General features: G+C 40.5%; 1 protein-coding gene and 1 pseudogene across 1 annotated transcript; one reads left to right on the top strand and one right to left on the bottom strand.

Annotated features, from left to right (window-relative positions):
* Positions 1-10,445: 10,445 nt before the first annotated feature.
* LOC132286343 (uncharacterized) lies at positions 10,446-11,061 on the top strand (annotated as a pseudogene).
* A 405-nt stretch (positions 11,062-11,466) lies between these two features.
* On the bottom strand, positions 11,467-12,167 carry LOC132286843 (putative cytochrome c biogenesis ccmB-like mitochondrial protein). The gene has a single exon (XM_059789244.1). It carries the CDS (start codon positions 11,986-11,988, stop codon positions 11,467-11,469), a length of 522 nt encoding a protein of 173 aa, XP_059645227.1. The 5' UTR covers positions 11,989-12,167.
* Positions 12,168-24,486: the final 12,319 nt, after the last annotated feature.

Genomic DNA, 24,486 nt, shown 5'->3' with positions numbered 1-24,486 from the left:
CTTACAAGCTACCAAATTGGTTTATTGGATGTTAAAAAGAAATGTTGAGAATTAATAGATAAATAGAGATTGAATGTGCCGCCTTCTATATCTGTACAAATACAACAACCTATTTGTACATTACGGCAAAGGAACCCTCTACCCTCTATGATTGATTGATGATCATAGAGAGGATTTACTACATTAGTGGCCACGATGGGACCAGCAGGAGCAATTACTCCACAAAAATTTTTATTTATATTTATATTTTTTATATATAAATTTTGATTATTCTTAAATTCCTCCCACTGAACTTTAAAAAAATTAACAAAAGGCCTTAAAAAAAAATTGCCAAAATTTTAAAAGATCCCTCCCTCCATTTGTCCAACGAAAATTTTAAATTTTTCAAAAAATCCATGTCTTCTCCTCTTTCGTGGATTTCACAAATTCAAATTTTTTGTTATTGCTTGTCCATACTCGAGTCGATTTCTGGCTTGGCCACTACAACACATGATAATTTTTGTCTCGTAGACTTTTTTTTCTTCTTATTTTTTGCATTAATATGACGTTGACTAAAACACAAAATATTAAATAAATTATATAGATAACAATAGCTAAGTAAAATTTCAAACTCTACAACTATAATTTTCAAATAACTCCTATTAATATGTGTCGGCTATGTATAGGCGCTGAAGATCATTTCGACTTCAACTCAACAAATATTCAAATTTTTTAATTTTGGTTGGGCCTAGAACAATTGATTAAAAATTGGGTCGATCTCAAGTTAACCTCAAATTGAATTATTTCCACGTATATTACATTTAAGGAGTCATAAATTATAACAAATCTTCTAGAAAGTAATAATCCAGACAATTAAAATATAATACATCGAGATTTAAATAATGATATAAAACCTCAAAAGAAGGGTTTATCACAATTATAAATATATAATGTTTGAAATTAATCCATGATGTTTTTTTTTTAAAAAAATTATGAACATATAAAAAGTAAGGACCCAAGTCCACCCCAAATGGGTAGTTGGGTGGAGAATTTTCCACCACGGTAAGTGTCACAGGGCTAAATTACACCACGAATTTTTGCCTCTGCAATGGCACTTGGGGCCACCAAGTCTCAGCCAACACAACAACACAATACACACAGTATAGAAATATAAAGAAGGCACACACAATTACAGGGACAAGCCCCAACCTTTGCTCATATTAAACATATTACAAAGGAACATGAGTTCGTACAAGAAACAACCAAGGCTCACACCCTCTTCTCTGTTCCCTCTACAAAGCCCACCTTAGCATTATATAGGCCACTCTCAAAACCGCCCATAACTGCCCACTAAGATGATGGATGACACCCCCATCCACCTAGGGTCGTGCTGGCACCCTCTAAATGAGCCAGCACTATAATGCAGTTGACAAGCCCAACTGCTAGACTTGTTGGCATGTTCTGCTCATGCCACATAACCACAAGAAGTTAGATTCTGGATAGTGGAGGAAACCACCCTTAACCGCCTGTGTGTTGGTCCTCTCAGAATTGTGCCACATGTTTGGGAGGTTACTCAGCACTCCCCCACTTCCCATGATGAGTGGGAAGTGCTAGTAATTTCCCCCAACCAACCGAGCCCACTAAGCCACCACCTCTTGTAACCGCAAGCCATGACTTTGTGTTGTCCATGCTCTAGCCACATCTGAGTCAACCTTGTGAACTTAGCCCAAGCCAAGTCCACCAATCTGCACCCACATATATATGTCTCTGAGTGCACGGCGTGCCAAGCCATGCACGCCCGTGCGCACGCTCGGGTGCACACCAAAGTGCACGCCGGCGCACACACTAGTGCCCTTCTTCGCGCCCCATGTTTGAACCTTCATGCGCCTGCGGCTATACGCCCACCTGGACGCCCATGTGCACACTGAGCTAGACGCTCGAGCACACTAGGTTGGACGCCTACCCGCGCGCCCACCTGCACGCCGGCACGCGTGCCGCTGCACCCCAGCGCGCGTGTCGGTGCCCACTTGTTTGCCCTTCAATATCTTGGATGCTCCCCACTTATGCAACCATCTTGGAGTGGTGCAACACGTGCCCATGCACGTTGGCTAAGCCCTCTAAGCAAGCCATGCCATAGCCCAACCGATGTGCTCAACAGACCCCCCTAATATAGTCTTAAAGAAATCCAGCACTCTGACAGGAGTAAACATCACCCATGCTTGAGGAGTCATAATGGCCTTTCAGACCTTTCCCGATATCCAAATTGAGTGCCGTCTGCGCCAACCAGCTTCTATGGACTCAAGGTACCTCCCATAAAGATCCTAAGTCAAAACTCCAAGTTTCACTTTTCGCCATATTTACGAAAGTGCCACTGGGCACCCCCAGTGCACGCCGAGCATCCTTTTAAGCATCTTGTGTGCACGCTGAGCATCTTGTGCACACTGACAACCCCCTGAGCAATCCTCATGGCTGTCTAACCAAAGCCAAAGTATTCCCAAGACATGGCATGGCCTTGAAATGCCCATGTCTTCCCTTGGACAACCGTCAAGGGGCTAACAGTAAGCTAGAGCCTTGGGCGGTGGGCCGTGGCCTAAGCCCAACCAATAGAAGACTCCCAAACATTTTTTTTTCTTTATATGTATGTTGTTATTTTCTTAAAAATTTTATTTTTCTTATACCACCTTTCTAAATTCTATTTTCTTATAATATCACCCCTTTCAATTAAACGAGAATCTAAGGGTTAGTTTGGTGTGGTGGAATAAAATAAAAAAAAATGGAATGAAATGTGTTTTTTTCCATTCTCGTGTTTGGTGCTAATTTTAAAATTAGAATTATCATTCTCCACTATTCTTGGAGAATGGTTATTCTATCAAAATCATTCCATCTTCCAACAAAATGAATGACCATTCCATTCCATTCTTATTCCATTACCACATCCATTCTCATTCCATTCCACCACACCAAACTAGCCCTAACTTTTTAAGAAGATGTGTTTTATTATTTTGGGTTAATTTCACTGACACTCCCTCAGGTTTGGCCAAATATCACATTGAAACAACTTTGAAAAATAACTATCACTCGACCTGCAAACGTTTGTTTCGTCTTTCACTCACACCTCAATCGTCATGTGCAGAGCTCTGATGCTATATAAAATGACTTAAATATTCTTTAACTTTGTCAAAATAGTTCTCAAACCTTAAAAAATCAGAAAAAAAACTAAAATAACCCTACATAATTTACAATTATATATTTATATATGAATATAAATATATAGTAATGTGTATATGTATATAGATCAAAGCTTATATATATATATATAGAGAGATATATTATTCTCTATATATATATATATATATATATAGTGCTTTGATTACAAAATAACTTTGAGTAAGACTTCTTTGATTGAGATAAGAGCATCTCCAATGCAAAAATGCCAAATTTGGATGCCAAATCTATATTTTGACAGTGTTATAGTGTCAAATGTTACATTTTAGCAATTCCGCTCCAATGATGAAAATGTTATTTTTTAACACAACCATTATTCTTTTTCAACTACCATTCCCACCATTCATATTTGCATCAGTAATGTTAATATTAGGCACATTCAAAGTCAAGTTGTAGATAGTAGAAGGAAACTAAAATACTTCTTATTCTGACTTGCCTTGTCTCCGGGGGCGCTGATGGCTATGAAGATGCGTGCTGGAAAGTCAAAACAAAGGAATGAGAGTGAAAATCTCTAAAAGGAAGGGGTTTTGGTTCCACCTGCAACAGGAAGCAGATCCGCAGGCGTGGCAGAACGTTGACCAGAACTGATACTTCCCCAATAAGAAGTGAAAAATTTGCCAGTACGCTTGGAAGACTGTTTTGCCCGGTCATAGAATCAATGGGAGAATGGTATTATCATCCTGCACGATGAAATAATCTCCAAACTCAAGATTCTAGCGCCTTTACTAGTACGAGGGCTAGACGAGCGAAAGAAGGTAGCCTTGTCTAAGCATTTCTTATTCCATCATTTTAGCTCGCACCTTGAATCACCACTTGATCCCCCCGTCACCTGTGCATGCCCGAACATGTGATACCCGTTCGAGCATGCAGTTAACCGTTGAGCACCACATCGTTCAATCTTATTACTCTTGCTTTTTGAAAGGAAAGCCTTGCCAAGCTTCGTTATTGGATTTGAGATGAGACCTTGGTGGGTCTAGTGAAATGAATTGAGACTGCTCGTTCTTGATTTTGCCCTACTATACTAATTGGAAACTGGAAACGTAAGGCCATTGCACGCTTTGGAGAAGCAAGTAAAGGGGGCTTGACATGCTCAATCAAAACCCAATGTAAGCACCTGGTCTTACTTAATCTCGTCTAGGGATGTAAGCTTCCTGGCACGCTCGCCGTTGTCCCATCCCATCTGAGAGGCCAATGAAGGCCGAGATGCCAAGAACTGTTACCAGAGGATCAAATGGTCGAAAGCAATAAGCTGACTCGGCAGTTTACGATAATGATGATGGCAACGATGATGGAGTGGTCGTCAGGCTGAGACAGAATTCGCCATGGGTTCTTGCCCGTTCATCAGGAGCCAAGCCTGAAAGCCTATAGCCCAGTTTATAGGGTTGATGTCAACAAGTAACTCCAACAAAAAAAGAGATACAGGGGCTAGAGGCCTTTCCCATCGAATGATTTTCTGAATCGAAATAATGAGCATCCGCATGCGCATATAGGTGTTCTCCAGATCCAACACAAGAATCTGACATAGAAAGACACTTTTTTTCGGATCTACTACCACCTTTGCTGTCCGGTCGAATTAGGGTATTGTGTTTGGTACGGAAGTTGTAACAAGGTAGCAGCCATGGGGAAAGGAAAGCTGTCACGAACGATTCAGAGTACTTATTATAAGAGCCTTCCTATTGTTTGGAGCCTTATCTGTTTGTTACAGGTTCATCCCGATAAGGAAAAGAAACCCCAATAGAAGAAAGATGAGCAAGGCCCTAGAGTTTCCTCATCCCAAGGGGTATTGCATAATAGGCACGACTTGCTTCTTTTAACTTGAAAGAGAAATCACTGTAGCTAGTTGGAGATTCCGGTCAGAACTTTTCTTGCCTACCTGCTTGAGATGGGTCTGCTTGATTGGATCCTTTTTCTTTTCTGGACACAATTCTTTCTTTGTTGTACGAGACTTGCCTGGCAAAAAATGGGATAGGTTTTTTACTATTCCTTTTGAGGCCTAAGTCAGAACGTCGCTCAACGTTGCTAATTCTGATTATCCTTTCGCGAGAAGAACCCCTCATTTTCTATTGGTCAACTTGCTGCTTACTTGCACCTTTGCTCGCAATTATTTTGGAGAAAATGATGGAATGCATACATAGTAGTAATATCAAGAATTGCCTGGATTCTCTGCTCGAAAATAGACTTATCCGCCTTTTCGAAACCGAACGACACTGGAAGCACAAGAATGGCATCCGTGAGAGCTAGGCGGATAGAACTTCATATATTAGGCAAAAGCAAAGTGAATACTTAGTTATTAACATTATAGCCCCCGAATACTTAACTTAGATAAGAAGGATCTAGGAACCGACTCGACTTTATATTCCATAATTCTTGTTCTTCTACTCTTCAGGATTTCTCCCGCCAGTCCCCGATTCTGAAAAGTACGAGAAGAGACTCGTCCTTGGTAATTCTCCGGTACTTTACTTACAGAAATCCAAACGCTGGTTCTGTCTTTTAAAGTCTGAAATTCATAAGAGAAATCACCTTCTACAATAGAGAGTCAAAGGCGGGTAAAGAATAAATGGCTCGCTCTGATCAGTCAAAATCACTTTGTCTAAAATATACTGATTTCTTTTATTTATTATTCAATCTATGATGATATTCTTTTGACCGCTTGATGACGCCAATACAAGACAGGCAGGAAGTCACCTAAGAAGGTCAATACTTGGAATACGGAGAGTCCTAGCAAAGTCAGCATTTCTAGAAGAGGGCCAAGTCTGCCGCGCAAACTCGCCTCTAGTTTGAAATATGATATTTTGCTATTGATTCTCAATCCTATATCTAGGAAATGAAATATCTTTCTTTCGTTATTCGGGTCTGACCTACTTCGATAGAGGAACAGTTAGTAACACAGTACTACTCGAAGGGGTATTCGAGAGCCTGAGGAGACTCTTCATGGGCTTGGCCACACTTTGCATTTGAGAAGAGATTCTTGGACTCCCTTATTTCTTTCTGAGATACCCCTCAGATCCGAGACACGGGTTGATCAGGCCCAGGCCCAAACCCGAGGGAATATCAAACAATGAATGTTTTATAATGAACACGGAATACAAAATAAATTAAGAAATGAAATTAAAGCTGGAAGGAATACAAAATAAATTAAGAAATGAAATTAAAGCTAAAAGGAACTAAAAATAGAATCCGCAAAATATTATAATTATTAAAATCCATCAAACCCAAACTCCAAAACTCCATCAGTTTACAACTTGGGAATCCATCTCTAGTGGACCCCTATTAAACATCCAAATGGAAGATAGAACAAATGTAATAAACGCCCAGAAATAAAACTATAGAGAGAGCCCTACATCGTCGGAAGAGTGAATAAAGACCTCTGCTCAGCACGAACACGTCTAAGCCTGGAACTGTCGTGTACCTGAAAAATAGAAGTGGGTCAGGCCCACGCGCAAGTTCTATACTACTACAATCCAAACAGAGGCCCGATACGCATGTACATCCTAAACAATTCAACAATAGCTAATAGTCCGTAAATATATATATAGTCACACTAAAGGACTCTCACTGGACTACAGGCCGGTCTCAACCTGAATAGAGGTAATATGCTAAAACGCACACGAAGTGGGCATATGTACCTATACCTAAACAGGGTACACCTCCAACCATCATAGCCAACTACACATCCCGATGCATATACGCTCCCTAGCCATCGGTCCTGAGGCTCAAGCTCATACCGAGGCACCATAACAGTACATATATAAAATCCATCCAAAATCCCTGGTATTGCCGCTCAACAAGTAGTTGCCATGACAATACAAATCCACGGGACTTAACTTTTAGTTAATCCCATTCTTATTCCAAGTAGGTGGGTAATGGTATTGATTTAAAAACCAAACCCATCCTTAGTATGCCACCGTCCCATACCGGTGCCTACTTTCCAATCCTCCAGTAGTCAATAATACCAAAAAATCAAGTATATATCAACTAAATTCCAACATCCAACATTCAATGTTAGCAGTGATAAAATAAGCATTGATAAACAGGGTCACAACAACAACATATACATGCCCAATTTAAGTTGTTCCCTTTAGTCTGATATAAAGACAGAATTAATTAAAACTTCCATTTAACACTTTATAAATGACATACAGATATGTAGGGTATGTATCACAAAATCCTAACCTCCACAGTTGATACTAACTGTGATAATGTAAGCATCAAAACAATATTCACAGTATGTATGTAGACATGCTCAAATTATAGTGTTCCACAAAACCGATCTAGTGTTAAACTCAAATCCTCCTAGTATTTAAGTTCCAACAGTTGCTATTACAGAAGTTAAGATAGCTATCATCTAGACCCATCCTTCCAATAATTTATACTAGCAGTGGTAAGGAAAAACGTGAACCACAGAACCACAATGCATCCACAAACATGCTTAGTCTAGGTTGAACGAGCTTACAACACTACTGTAACTACCAGTTTTATAGCAAAACTGATATCATTTTAGTTTGGTTTAATCTTCATTAATCCTGGAATCATTTAAGAGTGCAAAGAGTATGAAGCCTAAGGGAAAGAGTAAGGATAGAATCTTGCCTCAGAAACTTTTGTTCAAAGTTTCAACGTCGTCTTCTTAAAAAATCCCGGCGAGTTCCAAAACCCGGTTACTGTTCACAGGTACGAAACACTATTCCCGAACTCAAAATCTGATCTCCACCGTTCAGATTGTGCGACACTAAGTTATGAACCTGTCCTCCAAATTTCAGCTCGATCGGACCACGGACGAAGTGGGAATGGATGTTTGATGAAATCTGGGCAGAATGGGAAAAAACCTATGCGACCCAGTTACTGTTCACGAGTATGAATCACTGTTCCCGAGGTCAAACTCTGATCTCCACCGTTCAGATTGTGCGTCACTGAGTCGTGAACCTCTCCTCCAAAATTCAGCTCGATCGGACCAAGGACGAAGCAGGATTGGAGCTTTGATCAAACCTTAGCAGAATGTGAAAAACTGCGTTTTTCCTTCTCCACTTCCACAAAACGTGTGCTTTGTTTAAAAAAAACTCTACACAGACGTCTACTTTATACTTATAGAGTTTTCCTAAACCCTAGGTTCATTTAAGTCTAACTCACAATCCTAACCGGCCCATCCAATTAACGTAGAAACCTATGACTGCTATAATATAAAACCTTAATTTATACTGTAATTAAAACCCTAATTAGATGTATTTACCTAATTACCCTATTCACCATTAAATACTTAACAAATAATCTAATTGAACAAAATAATAATTAGTAAACCCAATTAAACCAAATAAAACACACATGAAATAAGACACACATAGAATAATTAAACCAATTACACTTAAACCATTAATGCCAATTAAATAATTAAAACACTAACAAGTAATTCCAATCAAATAACTAAACCAATTACACTTAAACCATTAATGCCAATTAAATAATTAAAACACTAACAAGTAATTCCAATCAAATAACTAAAAATAAATATCATTTAAATAAATTAAATCACTACAAAAGAAAACAATTAAGCACCTAATAAAAAAAATAATGACACATAATCAAATAAAATGCACTTAAATAATAAATTAAATACCATTAAATACAAGGAATATCCTTTTTAAAATTAGGGGTATTACATTCTTCCCCCCTAACAAAAGGAATTCCGTCCTCGGAATTCACTCTTACCTTCTTCCAATATTTCAGGAAACCGTGAGCGAATGACATCCTCTCGTTCCCAAGTGGACTCAGACTCATTGTGATGACTCCACTGAACACGAACCAAAGGAATAACCTTATTACGAAGAATCTGATCTCGTCGGTCGACAATACGACACGGTGGCTCTAAATAAGTTGCATCCGGCTGCAACGCAATCTCCCCAACATCGATATGCTGATACCGATCCTCATCTCGAAGAAATTTCCGCAACATGGAAACATGAAACATGTTGTGGACGCGATCCAAAGTATCCGGAAGTGCCAACCGATAAACAACAGCTCAAATGAGATCCGTAATCATGAATGGACCAACAAATCGCGGTGACAACTTTCCTTTCTTCCCAAAGCGCATAACACCCTTCATAGGAGACACTTTGAGTAGAACTTGATCCCCAACCTGAAACTCCAAAGCCCGACTACGACGATCAGCATAGCTCTTTTGCCTACTTTGGGCAGTACGCATGTGATCTCGAATAAGAGCAATCTTTTCAGAGGTATCCTTGATGAACTCAGGACCTAAGAATCGATTCTCTCCAACCTCCATCCAACAAACAGGTGACCGACACGGTCGACCGTACAATGCCTCAAATGGTGCCATACCAATAGTCTTCTGGAAACTATTGTTTTAAGCAAACTCCACAAGTGGCAAATATTCCTCCTAGTGACCCTTGAAATCCAGAACACACGACCGAAGCATATCTTCCATAATCTGATTCACCCTCTCAGTCTGTCCGTCAGTCTGAGGATGATAAGCAGTACTAAGGTGTAACTCCGTACCTAAAGCCTGCTGAAAACTCTTCCAAAATCCAGATACAAAGCTCGAATCCCTGTTCGATATAATAGACAATGGAATGCCATGTAGCTTCACAATCTCTGAAATGTAAAGCCTCGCCAATTGCTCCGAAGTGTAGTCAGTGCAAATAGGCAAGAAATGAGCTGACTTGGTCAACCTATCCACAATGACCCATATGGAATTATGCCCCTTGAAAGAATTTGGCAACCCTTCCACAAAATCCATAGATATGCTCTCCTATTTCCACTCCGCAATTGGTAGTGCCTGTAGAGCTCCTGGCGGCCTCTGATGATCAATCTTAACCATCTGACAAGTACTACATTGAGAAACAAAAAGAGCAATGTCCCTCTTCATACCTGCCCACCAAAACTGCCGCTTCATATCTTGATACATGTTATCGCCTCCTAGATGAACAGAGAACTCAGAGTGATGAGTCTCAGTCATCACATCCTTCCTCAAATTATCAGCAGAAGGTACCACTAACTGTCCCTTGTACCTTAAACCTCCATCAGCCCCAACATAGTAGAATGGAACCTCTCCGGAAGCTATCTCTGCGACCTTGTCGACACACTGCTGATCGGTGAGTTGTGCTTGTAAAACCTTGCGAATAATGGAAGGTGTAACCACCATGCAAGCTATAAAAGCATCCGATAACTCATCCACACTCTTTAAAGCATTCCACTCAGTAGTGAATAGAGCAGAAAGTGCCGAGATCATTAGTGAAAGAAGGACCAACGACGATCCTATCCTAAAGGAGAAGGAGGAGTAGTAGGAGTCAGTTTTCCTTGAAGATCGAGGAAGAAATTGGAAAATTATGCTATTCGGAAGAAGTCTTCTACAAAGGGAAAGCCTGTTACGAGTAAGTGGAGAGGAAAGATCTCCAGAGATTCTGATTTCATTCCATGTAAGTGGCTCGACCAGTAACCAATGGCGAAAACTCAAAAATCCATGGTTTCTCGGTAGAACCCTATTTCGTCCAAGTTGTTGAGGAACCGGAAAAAAGAAGAGGTTTTTTGCGCAGCTTACTCATAGTTCAAGTCCCACTAGTATATCGTATTTGGCCGAAGAAGCATCCGACAGGTTGACGTTCTTACCTTCTTGGGACTCCATGGACCAAAATCTGCTTTCATTATATGGGCAATATTGATCTACATTAGTAGATCATATGGATGTAGAAAAAGCTTCACACTTGGATGAATTTACAACATCTCTTTTCCATTTCTATTTACCCAGTTCATATCTTTCTTTCGTGTGTTCTGGAGAGGAATTAGATCTCTTCAATCTCGGGATACTGCCTAAATAACTACGGCCAGAGAATCAAATAGGTCGGGAAGAAAGAGTCTGAGGTTGGGTCGGATGACATACATCTTGGTTGGTCCCACCACCACTAGGGATTGGACATATATAGAATTAAGATTCTAAATCAAAATCTGAATCTCTTTTGTTGATTTTTTCATTAGATAAGAAAATGGAAATAGAAAGACTATTTGATTGATATATTCTTATTGAAATAGCTGTAAGACAAAATATAGGAAAAAAAGCCTCAAGCCCTTCTTTGCAGTTCCTCCCAGATACGTGGCTTAAATTCCTGGCTCAACATTCTTGGAAAACAATCGAATCGAAGGTTCGGAGGATAATTGGCCATTCAATCTTGTGAACTAATCGAGACCAAAATTGGAAAAAGAGATACGAACGGAGAGGAATAACCAATCGATGAAAAAACATAAAACCATTATGTTTCAATAGAGGTAAATGGTTGGGGGCAATGAAGTAGGTGAAGTGGTTGGATTTTGCGAGCTGTTCCAACCACTGCTGGATGTGATTCCAAGAGCCGAACGAGAATGAATACCACACAGAAGAGTCAAGACCAGGCTCTCTAATGGAATGTTTAACCGATCCATTTCAGATCGACCGAATTGGTACAGAAGTTGTAACATGGGAAAACCACAGAAAACACGACTGATTTGAATAACCCGGTGACCTACCAATTGTAGAAGTAGGATCTTTGGCAAGCAATAAGAACATAAATAATACAATTCAAGTGTACCATCTTCTTTCTCATTTCGAGGAAAATGTGCGGAAGGAAAAGGAAACAACGGAGGGATCCGAATCGGACCTAAATGGGAATGACATGAAAAGTGTTTTTCAAAACCTAGTATTAAAGGCGTTACGACGATATACGAGAGGAATAAAGAAAAACTCGTGATTGGTGTGGAGGGGGAGATCTGTTTATGATATAGTTCAAGAAAGAGTCGTCTCATTTCCTTACTTCTTCGTTCTTTCTAATTCATTCACTTCAAGGCTGGTTCTGAACGCCGTGTAACATCATCTTCAACCAACCTCCACCGGTACCTTCCCTTTCGGTGCGGCCACTAAAGAAAGAATTGCTTATACACTAAACAGCTGCTTATATACGCTTACTAAAATACTACAGTAAGTCTTATTCTATCCCAAGAATTTGATTCATATATGGAGAGCCGAGATTTCCCTCACATAAATTGGGGAGGGGAGGGCTACGCAGCTTGGACTCTATCCAGGGCAGTCTCTCTAATACAGGTCTACGGGCTCTCTAAGCGCAGTAAGCTACCTTAATCACATGGTCTCAATGGCTCATATAGCTAGCCTTGGCTATCGTTCCTTCTGAGCTGGGATACAGCTCTCTGTTTAGCATAAAGAACAAGGTTCATAGGTAGTTCCTCCTATATGACTATTATAGATGTTCGAAGGGCTTCCTTCTCAAGACATAAGCAAGGCTTCTTATTAGAACATTCCACTTCAAATTCATTTCATTATTATATAAGAATCTCATATTTGATTTTCCCTATCACCGGACAGGCCGAGAGATAAGAACAAGAAAAAATAATAGCGCAAGTAGTTGTTGTTTCCTAAAAGAGAAAGTTAGCGTGTAGAGAAGTGTCAAAAGTAGAGGAGCACTTTTTCGTAGCCGAAGAAACTGGAAAACTTTCAGGGTTTATAGGGGTGAAAGGTGTAACGGAGAATCAACATCTGCGTGTGAGACTCGCGTTGTTTTGGACCATATTTGCTTTGTTTTGTTAGTTCATGCTTATGCTTTGAACTCACTCGTATCTTCCTCAACGTAATTCCGTATATAGTGTGAGTCTTTTCATAAGATCAAACTCATTCCCTCGCTCGGGTCTTTTCCACCATTCCGTACTAAAGGTCAAATCGAAATTTGGTAAGCCCTAGAAACTTGACCCCGGGTAAGGTTGAATTACGAAATGGATTTCCAATGTTACCCCTTTGTTTAGATAATGAGGATCAGAGAATTTGCTATTTGTTAGCGGTCCAGGCATTCTAGTTCACTCTTCCCAGGCCGATCATATGAACCTCAGATTAGGTGACAGGAGCAAGGTTAAAAGCTTCAGAAAGCAAGGTCTAGTACAGAAGTAGAGTATAGATAGGGGAACCCTGACCCATTATCTTACCTAGCCAAACTCTACACCTCTGTAGACCAAAGCTTCGTCTACCGGACGCGGGGGCGGATCTTTCTTGGGATGCGCAGCCTAATTTTGCACCCCAATGTATGAGACTTTCCTGATGCTGAATTACCTACTACTTTTTTTTCTTAGCTTTTCTCTAAGGAAATACTACCAGCAAGAGAAGCTATGCTGACCAGAAGCTTTCCATTTACAGGGCATAAGTGAGTGCTCTGAGCATAGTTAGAATAGCTCATCATAAAAGAAAAGGGGATGCCTTGCTACTGAGCATGAAGATTGTACGGTTGAAAGGGCGGCAGGGGAGAATCCTATTTATTATGACTAAAGCACAGATTGGATAAGTTGCCCGCTAACTCATCAGCAGAAAGCACGGGGAGTTTTCTAATCAATCTGCTGGGAAGACCTATCCTATTCATGTGTCGGCACTTCCTTTTTTTCTTTTAGGCTTTCGTCGACAGACTGAATTATAGGTGCAAGGAGGCCATTTTAGGGCAACTGATTATGTATTGGTACGCTTGGTTGTGAAAGAGAGATCTATTTTTCTATTCCCAATGTTCAATGTGGGAGGACTTGAATCAGTAGCGATCCATTTTCACGTGCTGGGGACAAAGCAAGACTTGGGCATAGCAGCAACCCTGGAATATGAGAAAATCGGGGGGGTTTGTAAGTGCTATTCAAAAAGCAGCAGCGAGACTCGTTTCATTTTATATTGCATCACAAATGGAGAATCAGATCGGTTTATTCATTTAAGTAAGAGAAGTGGGCGCTTGCTTTCCTCAATAAGTTAGATGGAATGAACTGAAAGGTTGAGAACAGAGGTGAAGCCTATACGAAAGATTCCTGAGCTTTTCCTATTGAAATAGGTCGGTTTCAAAAGATCAAATGCGGACCAAGCCAAAACTGACACATTCTGGGGAAGCTGCGAGATGCCCAATCACACACTGAGTTTCGCCACATTTCATATACTGCGATGTGGGTCTCGGACGAATAGATGGTTGTGCGCTAAGAAGGTGACTTGTGGATCTGAAGTTTAATCAGAATTTCACAGAATCACACGAGATAGGCGGTTGTTGGGGGGTTTGGTGTATCTCTGACGAAGGTATGGGCACAGCCTTTAGCCCGAAACCCCCTCCTTGCCAGCACGCAAGGCTCATGGTGGCGATAGACCGGATAGGCGAAAGAATGAGAGTCCAATTTCCATTCTACTAATTGAACGGAGGTCCTGAAACCGATTTAGGGCGTTAGGTTCTTTTTATCTGACACCCAGTTTTTGACAGAACGTTTGGATCATGTGGCTATGCTGTCAATCCACAGTAAAGCTTGACTACGCCTTTTCATGCTATGTGCAAGATATTATTATGTAAGAAATTCCCAGAGAGTTTGGAAGAAATTCCTTAGCTACCCCCCTACACTTGACTACGCCACCTTACCCCTCAACATGTGCAAACGGTTAAAAAGAAAGAAGAACCAAGCTTCAATTTGCTTTAATCACAGAGAACAGACAGGGGTATCGTACGTGAACAAAGGTTTCTTTGTAGTATGCCTATACCAATAGGTTATACCGAGGAATGTCCCAATCTACCTCTGAATCAGAGTTGTATTCCCATGGGGCACGAAATTCGGCAAAGCATCGATAGAAATGTCATATATAGAAGGGCAAGGGCACACGCTCGAAAATGCTCTTGTCCTTATACCAAACATTCATGTTTGCTATGTAGGATTCCTTCTTTAGGTCAATATTCTACGTGGGAGGAAAGAGTATTGATCTAATCCTTCGACAAACTCAGCATTAAGTTTAAAGACTTTAAAAAGATGAGCATATTCTGAATGGTCAGTTAATGAAGGGGTCTATAATAGGTATGCCAGGTTTATTTGTATAGGTGCTTCTGCCCGTGGTGTGGTGGCTTAGTAGTAAGGAAATTGAATCTCATTTGCTTTCTATCGATCTACTGCTGCCCTACCTCGCAGGAAGGAGCAACACTCGCAGTTGAACCTGTTGATTGAGTTTACCATGGGAAGGCATGGGCATAGGCCTCATAGTCAAAGGCATCCGAAGAAGCAGGGGCAACTAATACTAATAGCCGGATGCGTCAGGTACGGAGATGAAAGGTTTACGGATGGGGGAACAACCCTGAACCTGTTATGGAGAATGATACAAAGCTGATGTAAGAGCTATTGCGTGCGCAACCAATTAGGAAGAGACTTCTAGTAATTGTGTATCACTATTTCCTAAGCTCTAGCTTTCTTTCTAAATTCTAGCTGGTGTTTCTAAATTGACTAGAGTAGAATAACTATACCCGCGTATCACCCTTTGAGGGGGTGAAGAGGCTTTTTTCTTTTATTTATTTATTCAGGATAAGATTTAGACCTGCATACTTCCTTCTTTGGGTCTGTTGCGTAAGCGCAGCAAGACGACGTGACTCGAAATCTTCATAGATTATTTTTAGTGCCAGTCTCCCAGCCGAAGCTACATACTCTTCCTCATATCATCTGATGGCAAGTTTAGCCCGACATTCCCCATCAAGGGGGTATTCCGAAATGAACTGATCAACCAAAAAAAGCGCTTTTAGGCTCGAAGAAGAGTCATAGTCACGATCTTACTGACGGGTGGGATAAGTCATTAGCAATCCCTAATCTAGTATTCTAATTCACGTGGAATTCTGCCCTCCAACAAACTACCAGGCAAGGCATTGACCACATAGTCAGCGAAATCACAGTGCTTCAGTTTGGCGTTAAGATGATAGCAGCCCGCGCACAAGCAAGCGACTCAGTCAGAAACAATAAACAGATTGAACTCATTTCCAATCCTTATTCGCGTAAAAGTCGAAGATGCAGAAGTTGAGGAATAACATTTGACAGCAAAAACGAAAATATTAGCTCTCTTACTACAAAAAAGGAAGCAAGACAATTAGATGCGAGCTATGTCTTCTTCATTTCCTCAATGCAGTCGGTAAGTCATCTTTTAAGGCAAGGGGGTTATAAGGGTATGTTGCCAAAGCACTTCTAAATGCTTCTCTTTCTTCAGTTTCATCCGTGTGCCATATTTCCATATATAGATTGAATGATCATCAATGACTAAAATGAAAGCTCAAAAGCCCCTTTGTTCCTCTAATTGACCCTCTCAAGTCAAGTCACTTCATGCGAGCTACTATCTCACGAACTGAATCTCATATAGAGAAGGAAGCATTTCCAATCGTTAGAGAAGGGATCCCGGGGTCAAATAGGAATCAATGATCTGGCGAGATGCTTAACACATGCAAGTCGAACTTTCTTTTTCTCCTTTCATCATTAGGTAAGCGTGGGAACTAAACCTGCACCACTTCCGTCTCTTTCTTGTCTAGCTGCTCGTCAATCCTTTGTCAATCATTGGTTCAAATGCATTAACCAAATCAGAGAGTCGAGTAAAGGCAAGTAGTCCACCCGGTTCACCTGCTTGGCCTAACCTAACTGTCTAACGATGAGAGAAGCTAACGCACATCTCCCGATCCATGAAACAAGGCTGAGGCCTCTTATTGAATTGAATTCATCCACGCACTATAATGAAGGCATTCTACTATCCTATTTTCTGTCTCGTATAGCTGTTAAATATAACAAGCCTATTTTAGCTAAACGGAGGCTCATCCAATTGCATTTTTTTAATCGGATATATATATAGAAAATGAGTGAATTCTACTTTTTCTAGTTTTTTACCCCATTTGCCCCAAATGGCAACCTTTCTTTCTTATGATCGACCCTGTGTTCGTTCTCTGTCAAAATGTTTGCTAATGGCAGCTTTGTTCGTCATTCTTTTTCTCCCTATATATCCCTAGGCGCATGTTTTCCGAAACAGCTACTGAAAGAGTATAGGATGTAGTGAACTACCATCTGATGTAGCTACAGGGTGCTTCATCATTCTTCCGCCTATAGGAGGGGCATGAGCAGAGCCTACGCCTTCGATCTCTAACCCTATGCACTTTCCGTATTTGGGATCAGCATTGGAAGCCTTTTACTCAGCAAATAAAATGCACCGTTTCGGACCCATGCCTAGATCAATGGATCAGTCCGGCCTAATCTTTTTTCTTAGCGCCCGCAGCTGACAGCAGAGGAGAGAGTTTGTCAGGTAAAGACAAGGAGCATCTATGAATGGCATCTTCTCTCTCTTACTCGATTGTTTTGTTGAAAGCTTGATCTGTCCTTTACAGGGCGAGGTACAAAATGAGGATCTCCAAATATATCAAATGTGCAGCAAGGTCATCAACTAGTCAATCATCTTCTTGAGCCGAAAGCAAGAAAGCACGTGATCAATGGATTGGATCCTGTGAAAGGGTGAAAGTTGAAAGTAAGCAATTTCAGAAGAATTCTAGAAAGAATCAACTCACCTTAGCTACCGCTTAGCGGAACCAGAGAGTCGAGAAAGCTTCCGAGAAGAGCAATTTCACATTCTTGGTCAAGTCACGGCTAAACAGCTCAGTGAAATCCGAATTCTAGGAAAGAACCTTTGTTTTTCTTTTTTCAATCTCGGACAAATATCGGAGTTTTCGGGGCCAACAAAGCTTATGACAACCATTCCTATTTTGCGGAATTTACTCACTTAGGAAGGCCATGGTGGTAAATTTTACATGAACTTGTCGGAATGTCTACTCTTGCGTGAGACATGTTTCGATCCATGGACCAATCAATAAGTGACAGCAATGAACTTTGTTATAATAGCCCTTCTTCCCTTACTGGGTATCTGGCGTTGTCCAACCCGAGAAGAATTCCATTTCCGTTGGTGACTATTATGCCAGAACTCATCTTAGTGACCTATGCATGTATCCGCCCAAACTAAGGAATTTAGGGACGAGGGCTCAGAAAAAAGTAGATGATGGCAATGATGAGGGAGATAGCGCGATGTTGCAGGTGGTCTTAACTTCAATCTTGCATCTTTGGCTTGTTCAGTTCAAAAAAATTTTCAACTACCTTCGGACCTGCTTCGAGTAAGACTGGGGCCAACTCTTTCTTGGCCACGCTTCATAGGGACTCTCTTCTTGAATCCCTCTATGTAGTAACAGGGTTAGCAAGCAAGAGCGAATTGAGGCAAATCTAGATCGTTTGAGACTGATGTATTTCTTCTCAAGGTTAGGCTTTGTCAACAACGCCTGAATAGGTTTACTAAAAAAGGGGGGGAATTAACGCATACTTTCATTAACCTTCCTTCTTGTTCGAGTAGAATCTCGGCTGTCTGTTGACCTGCCCCATCTGTCTCCTATAGCTGGAAAACCTAAGAACGTAATTTCCTTTAAGAAGACAATCTGAAAATGGAATTTCTTCATGTTCATATAGCTGGTAAATGAGTCAACCCCATTTCTGCCTTTATTAGATGTCTCTTTTTTCAATTGTTCGATCTCATATAGCAGCAAAATGACTAATTCTCCTTCAATGACTCCATTTTGTGTTGATTAGGTGAGCCGGGGACCAGCACCTCTCTTTTCTTCATAGGTAGTAGGATTGATCAGATGTTCTAAGAAAGAGAGCTTGCGCTAAAGTTCTAAAGTGGAAAGTTTAGGAAACCCCGTGTTTTCGTCCTCCATTGAGTTTTCGCATTACGACCTAGTCTCTTTTCTAAAAACTTCATTCTCATATAGCAGCAAAATCAGTCGGTCAAGCCCCAAAACTATCTCGCATATGCTCTTCGCCGATGACTCTATATTCTCAGGGCTGCTGTGGAAGAAGTGAGCACTCTTTGACAGATTCTGTGGCGTTATGAGCATCTAACTGGGCAACACATAATGTAATCTTTGATTTTCAGTCGCAATGTCAGTGAACATGATAAGGACTTGCTGGGTGAGATTTTTGGCATTCCAAGAGGTAATCCACATACCAAATATCTTGGCCTACCACCACTGATTGGACGATCTAAAAGACACAGCTATTCCTGAAGTGTCAACTCGAAGAAGTGAAAAGGGAAGAACCCTTTACGAAGGATTACCAAAGCAACAAGCTTACCCATATTAGTAAATAATATTCAATATTGAGTATCAGTGGAATTTCTTGTACAAACATAAATGAGATAGTGAGGTTATCTGGCAATGATAGCACAGACTCCACTTAAAGGTAACGATTCTAGCTTTGGCGCCACCTCTTCCAGGCACATATCCCCGGGAGAACTAGAGGGTTCCACCTTGTCCTCCCAAAGATTCATGTTCATTGTTCGGTGGGCAGGGGGATGTGTATTCTTTTTGAAGACTATTCATAGGAATGGCAATTCATTCCCATGGAACTCGGGTGCTTGAATCGAATTTGGACACTTGTGCCTTTCGAAAGAAATAGGTTGGTTATGGCATTCACTCCATCTCTCAAGAGGATTCAACAGCATTCCCAGAAGAACCATTAGCAAAGCCGGTTCGATCACTTGCCTGAAAGTATCAGGAAATCTCTCAGAATTGGCCTCCTGTAGTTCAAGTTCAGAGCGGATCTTACTCACTGAATTCTATAATTCTTTCTATTTCTCATACATAAAGAAGAGAGTACAACGAAGGTGGAAACTCCTTTGAGAATGGCTTATGCTCGAAAGTACCCCCAAACACAAGGCTGTCCTCTTTGCCTGGAGCTCCTTCTCTTTAGGAATTCTGACTCAATTACTATGAATTCTTTCGCGTAATCCGCTGTAAAAAAAAAAAAAAAAAACAATCATTAAGGCTTGCGTGCCGGCCTATTACCATAAGCACTAGTAAGAAATACACCAGTACCCGGACCAGCAGAGAGAGGTGAAGGAAGGAGGTAGTAGTGCATATATGTCTTACAATAGGATTTAAACAGATACCAGTAATAGTCAAGCACGGAATGCTACCCAGGATTAGTGTGCGCGTGCGAGAAGACATGAAGTTTAGGGAAGGCAGATTAGACGTTTACGAGTGAGATGTCGGAAGATCAGAACTCTATTCAATGTCGGAACAGAAATACTGCGAAAGCCTATAGAGAGAAGTAGTCTGTGGAAAAAGAGACCAACTCATTAGATATGAAGAGCTGTCCTATTTCATGAAAAAGAATGAACCTCAACCCAAGCCTATGTTTCTGTGGAAGGGGTCGAACCCTAATCCAGCTAATCAGCTCATGCTAAACCTCTGACTCACATACCTGCTACTAAGCTAAAGAAGGAAGAACTGGTTCGAGTAGGTGCACCGTAAACTAGACCAAGAGGGGGAAGAACACAAGCATAAGGGAAAGCTTGAACTCTTGGGCCTCATAAAGGCAGCAAAACAGACGAGGGATGACTCAATGGGGCAGCAAAACAGACGAGGGATGACTCAATGAGAAATACTGAGAAAGAGGGGGAAATACTGAGAAAGAGGCGGAAAAAGTGGCTTAAAGGTCACTACAAGGGGCATAGAAGAAAAGTGTTGTAGGATCGCCAAGACAAAAGGATGGGATGCTTGGGTTTTTAGACAAGCCTTGGCTAGGTGGACCGATGCCGAGCCAACTAACTGATTGGGTATTTTGACACTGCTTCACTCCCTATGTTGGGGTGATACCCCCGATTTCTCTCTGAAGGCTTCAACGAATAAGAGCCTTGAAAGTTCAAGAGTAGAGGGTCGTTGCCACTCCACCAACAGAAAATGAACCAGCAGGCCAAGAATCTCGAATCTGACCCGCGTAAGTGAACATCGTAGTAAGCAAATGAGCAAGCGGGTAGTCTCAGTCAACGGTTGGCTAAGAACCTTTGGAATTAAGTAAATAATACATTTCCATTTTTTTGTTTAGCGAACGTCTTTCTGGAAAGTTTTTGAAAAATATTGCATTCAATGCAAGGGCAAGGGTCTGGTTCAGATAGAAAGTTGACTAATCCAATAATGCGATCAGGGGATATCTAAGTAGGATGGCTTTGTTGCCTCTATTTCCAAAGCAAAATGAATTGACGACTGGCTGATCCCGGTGGCAAGCGGTTTCCATAAGTATAATGGTTGGAGTTCTATTCTAAGTGATTTCTTCCAGAATGTTGTGACTTCTGTGACAGAATAAGAAGGTACATCTCCAGGAACCACTCACATTACTTCATAAAGTCTGCCAGAACAAACTTTTAGAGGAAAGAAAATAATCCTTGATCAATCTGCTATGGAATGACCCCACAGATCTTCCCAATTTTGAAGTGGAATTGACAGCAGTGCTCACAACACTCAGCCAACACCAGGATTTCCCAGTTGATTTGCAAGCGGCCATCACTGACTTTAAGGGACAATTGCCAGCTCTGGCTGATTCCATATTCCAGTCGAACAAAGTCAGATCTAGAATTTCATGAATCAATAAAAAAAAAGGGGTGAACGGAGTGCACTTGATTGAGCCAATAACTACCACTCCGCTGTAGCTACTTTTTGAGCCACTTTCTCGTCATCACGAGCTAAAGCTAGATCTCAATAACCATCTATACTCGTATACCACCTTGGGTTTCTCGAAATAAGGGGTTGCCCTTTACCTTATATAGATGGCATGCATTATTACACCAGAAGGAGAAAAACCATCCGTTGAGTGTGGGAAATGGTCTAAAAAAGTCTCATTTGTAAAGAGCACAATAAATCATACGCACAATGCTCGTCTAGCCTCTCATCTCCGTCTATTTGCCAATCTATCTTCATGGTGAGAGCGAGCAGAAAGGTATCATCCCTGTTCTCCGGGTTTTAAGTGACCGAAGATGACTACTTATTATAAGCAAAACGCTAGATCTTTCATAACCTGCGAATCTCAAATTCTACTATGAAAGGCGCCGAGATCCATAGGTAAAGCTAACTTCTAAAAAGAGTGTTTTTGTTAGGAAGATAGAAAACAGACAGCCTATGAAATACAAGATTTTGATCAAAGAAGCTTCAAAGTTGAACATGACTGGGATAGGAATAGCTTGATTTCCATTGTATGGTAGTTTTCGTGCTTGGAAAACCTCCGATTGAGTCCTATTTGGGTAAGAACATGTGATCGGCAGAGAAAGAGACTTAAAACGAATGATCATGGCCATAGAAAACAATCATGAGAATGACTGGCCAGAGAATGGATAGAAAGTTTTTCCTTCCCAACAACAGACTTCGCTACTCATAGGGTGGTGCTGAAGTGAAGTTATTCAATAAGCAGTGCTTTGGTTGGACCTGACATCCACCTAGTAATCAAATAAGATCCCAAGCTAATTAGGAAATCAGGTTCTAGTTTTCTTTTGGAAAATGAAATAGACCCGGCAAGAAAAGAAAAAGGTAGCTCAACGGGGTCATTACAAAGGGTAGTCCTAAGACACAAGTATACAGAAACAAACGATCCTTCTCAGAATAAGAAATGGGAAACCTAGCTTCCCTCCCTTTGAGGTGCATTTATTAGATTAGCTCTCCCTGAGAGTCACTAGAAAGAGATGAAAGGCCCGCTACTTCTTCATTCATGGCCTATTTTTGGGTTGATCTCCCTTTCTCATTCGACCTGGGGTAAAAGAGAAGTCGTAGAAAGAAAGGCTCTTTCATGCAATGCATAACGGGCGGGCTTCTTATGGATTCCTCCAACTCAATGAGTGAAGGGAGAAGTATGTAATACCCCTAATTTCAAAAGGGATAAAAATGGAATTTAAATTTTATTTTAGTGCATTTTAAATTGATTTTTGTATCTATATGCTTATGTGTCCAATTGTTTGTTTATTTTAATTCATTGTGTTATTTTTTAATTGTTTGTTTATTTTAATTAAGGGTGTAATTCTTTATTTGTTTGTTTATTTTAATTAATTGTGTTATTCTTTATTTAGTTTAATTAAAATTAAGTTAGTTTATTTAAGTTCAATTATAGTTTTGATAGCAATTCAAGTATAGACGGCTGAGTATTGTAACCTAGGTTGCTCTATGGGCCGACTAGGATTTAATTAGGGTTTTACTCTAATTATATATGGACGGGGTTCTGTTCTAGCATATATATAGAGAATAGAGTGGTCTGTTAGGGTTAGCAAAATTCTTTGCACGTACCTATAAGTTAGAGAGAAAAACAGAGAGTTTAAAGAGAAGGGGATGAAGGTTTTGGCACAAGGGATTTGGGCTGGACCGAGGATGATGGTTGAGGGCTATTCGAGGGTTAGAACCGGAGTAGGAGAGTCCTTGACGGCAGTCGAGATCGCCGGAAAAACTTAGAAAGACGGCGACATGGTTTCATCCAAAATTGTAAAGGCGAGTTCTTTTCTTCCTCTTTCCCCTGACCTGTGTTCTGTGCACCTAGATGTTCTCTAGGGTTTAATTCATCGTTAACTGAGATTACATGTTTATTATATGATATTTTGATAATCTATATGTGTTAAAATAACTCTGTTACAGTAGTTGCAAATCTGGGTTCAGTGTTGGTTCTGTATGCCTATTAAAACTGTTGAAAGTCCAATCTCTGTAATTGATTCCAACGAACTGTAAACAAACCATTGGGATGTTATTGGGTGTTATTAAGACTATTAGGATTTGTTTTAAAGCCAAATAGAAAGGCTGGTAGAGGTGGAAAGTGACCGAAAGCAAAGCAAAGAGTCATAGGAATTGCAGAGGTTGGAGACGGCTCTTAGAAGGGGAGAGAGCCGGCTCCATGGAATAAGGGAACTGGCTCCCTCATCTTTTCTAGGTAAAGAGCCGGCTCCATGAAGTAATGGAGCCGGCTCAAGGCTCTAAAAGAGCCTGCTCTTTCCAAAAATTGAGCAGGCTCTCTTGGAATTTCATTTTTGATTTTTTTTTTATTACGAATTACCTGTTACTGTTGGAGGGTTGTGAGTTTGGGACTGAGTTGGAAGTAAACTGAGGTGTTTAACATGTCCCTTGGGTGTTCTTAATGGTTCTCCGTGCGTGGTTTATACAGGTAGACAAGTAGAATGCATAATACGGAATTAAACCTATTTGCATGCGATTAACGGATGGAAAAGATTAAAATTACCTAATTCTAAATTAGTGATTTAATTAGTATAGCATGAATTTAAAACTTGTTTTAAATGCATATTAGGATCTTCTAGTGAACAGAGTTGGTCCTATGCATGTTTCAGATTTTGGTTGCTAAACTACTCTGTTATAAATCTGTAGTTTGCATGGTTTTGAACGGAATGGTATTATAGGATTTAATTGGGGTAATATACACACGGTTAAGCAATTAACTGGATTTTGGCTTGGAGTTTGATTATGGTTTTGGAGGTGGTTGTTGGAATATTAAACTTTACATGGATTAACGCTTGGTTTTACGTTGCTGAAATACTAAATACTATTCTGCAATGATATGGATGGTTGGTTTTGGACTATAAATTACGTGCTTATTATTTATGCCTTGTAATTTACCTGGAATTATGTATTGGAACATAATTGCTGAATT

The sequence above is a fragment of the Cornus florida genome, unplaced genomic scaffold (assembly GCF_030987335.1).
Source record: "Cornus florida cultivar Cherokee Brave unplaced genomic scaffold, ASM3098733v1 CherokeeBrave_3.0.0_Hap2_Chr11, whole genome shotgun sequence".
Lineage (NCBI taxonomy): Eukaryota > Viridiplantae > Streptophyta > Magnoliopsida > Cornales > Cornaceae > Cornus > Cornus florida.
Note: the sequence above shows the minus strand (reverse complement) of the source record. Positions and strands in the feature narration are given on the sequence as shown.

Excerpts from the sequence above, each read along its gene's own strand:
- LOC132286843 (XM_059789244.1), bottom strand. The coding sequence starts at position 11,988 with ATGAGACGACTCTTTCTTGAACTATATCATAAACAGATCTCCCCCTCC.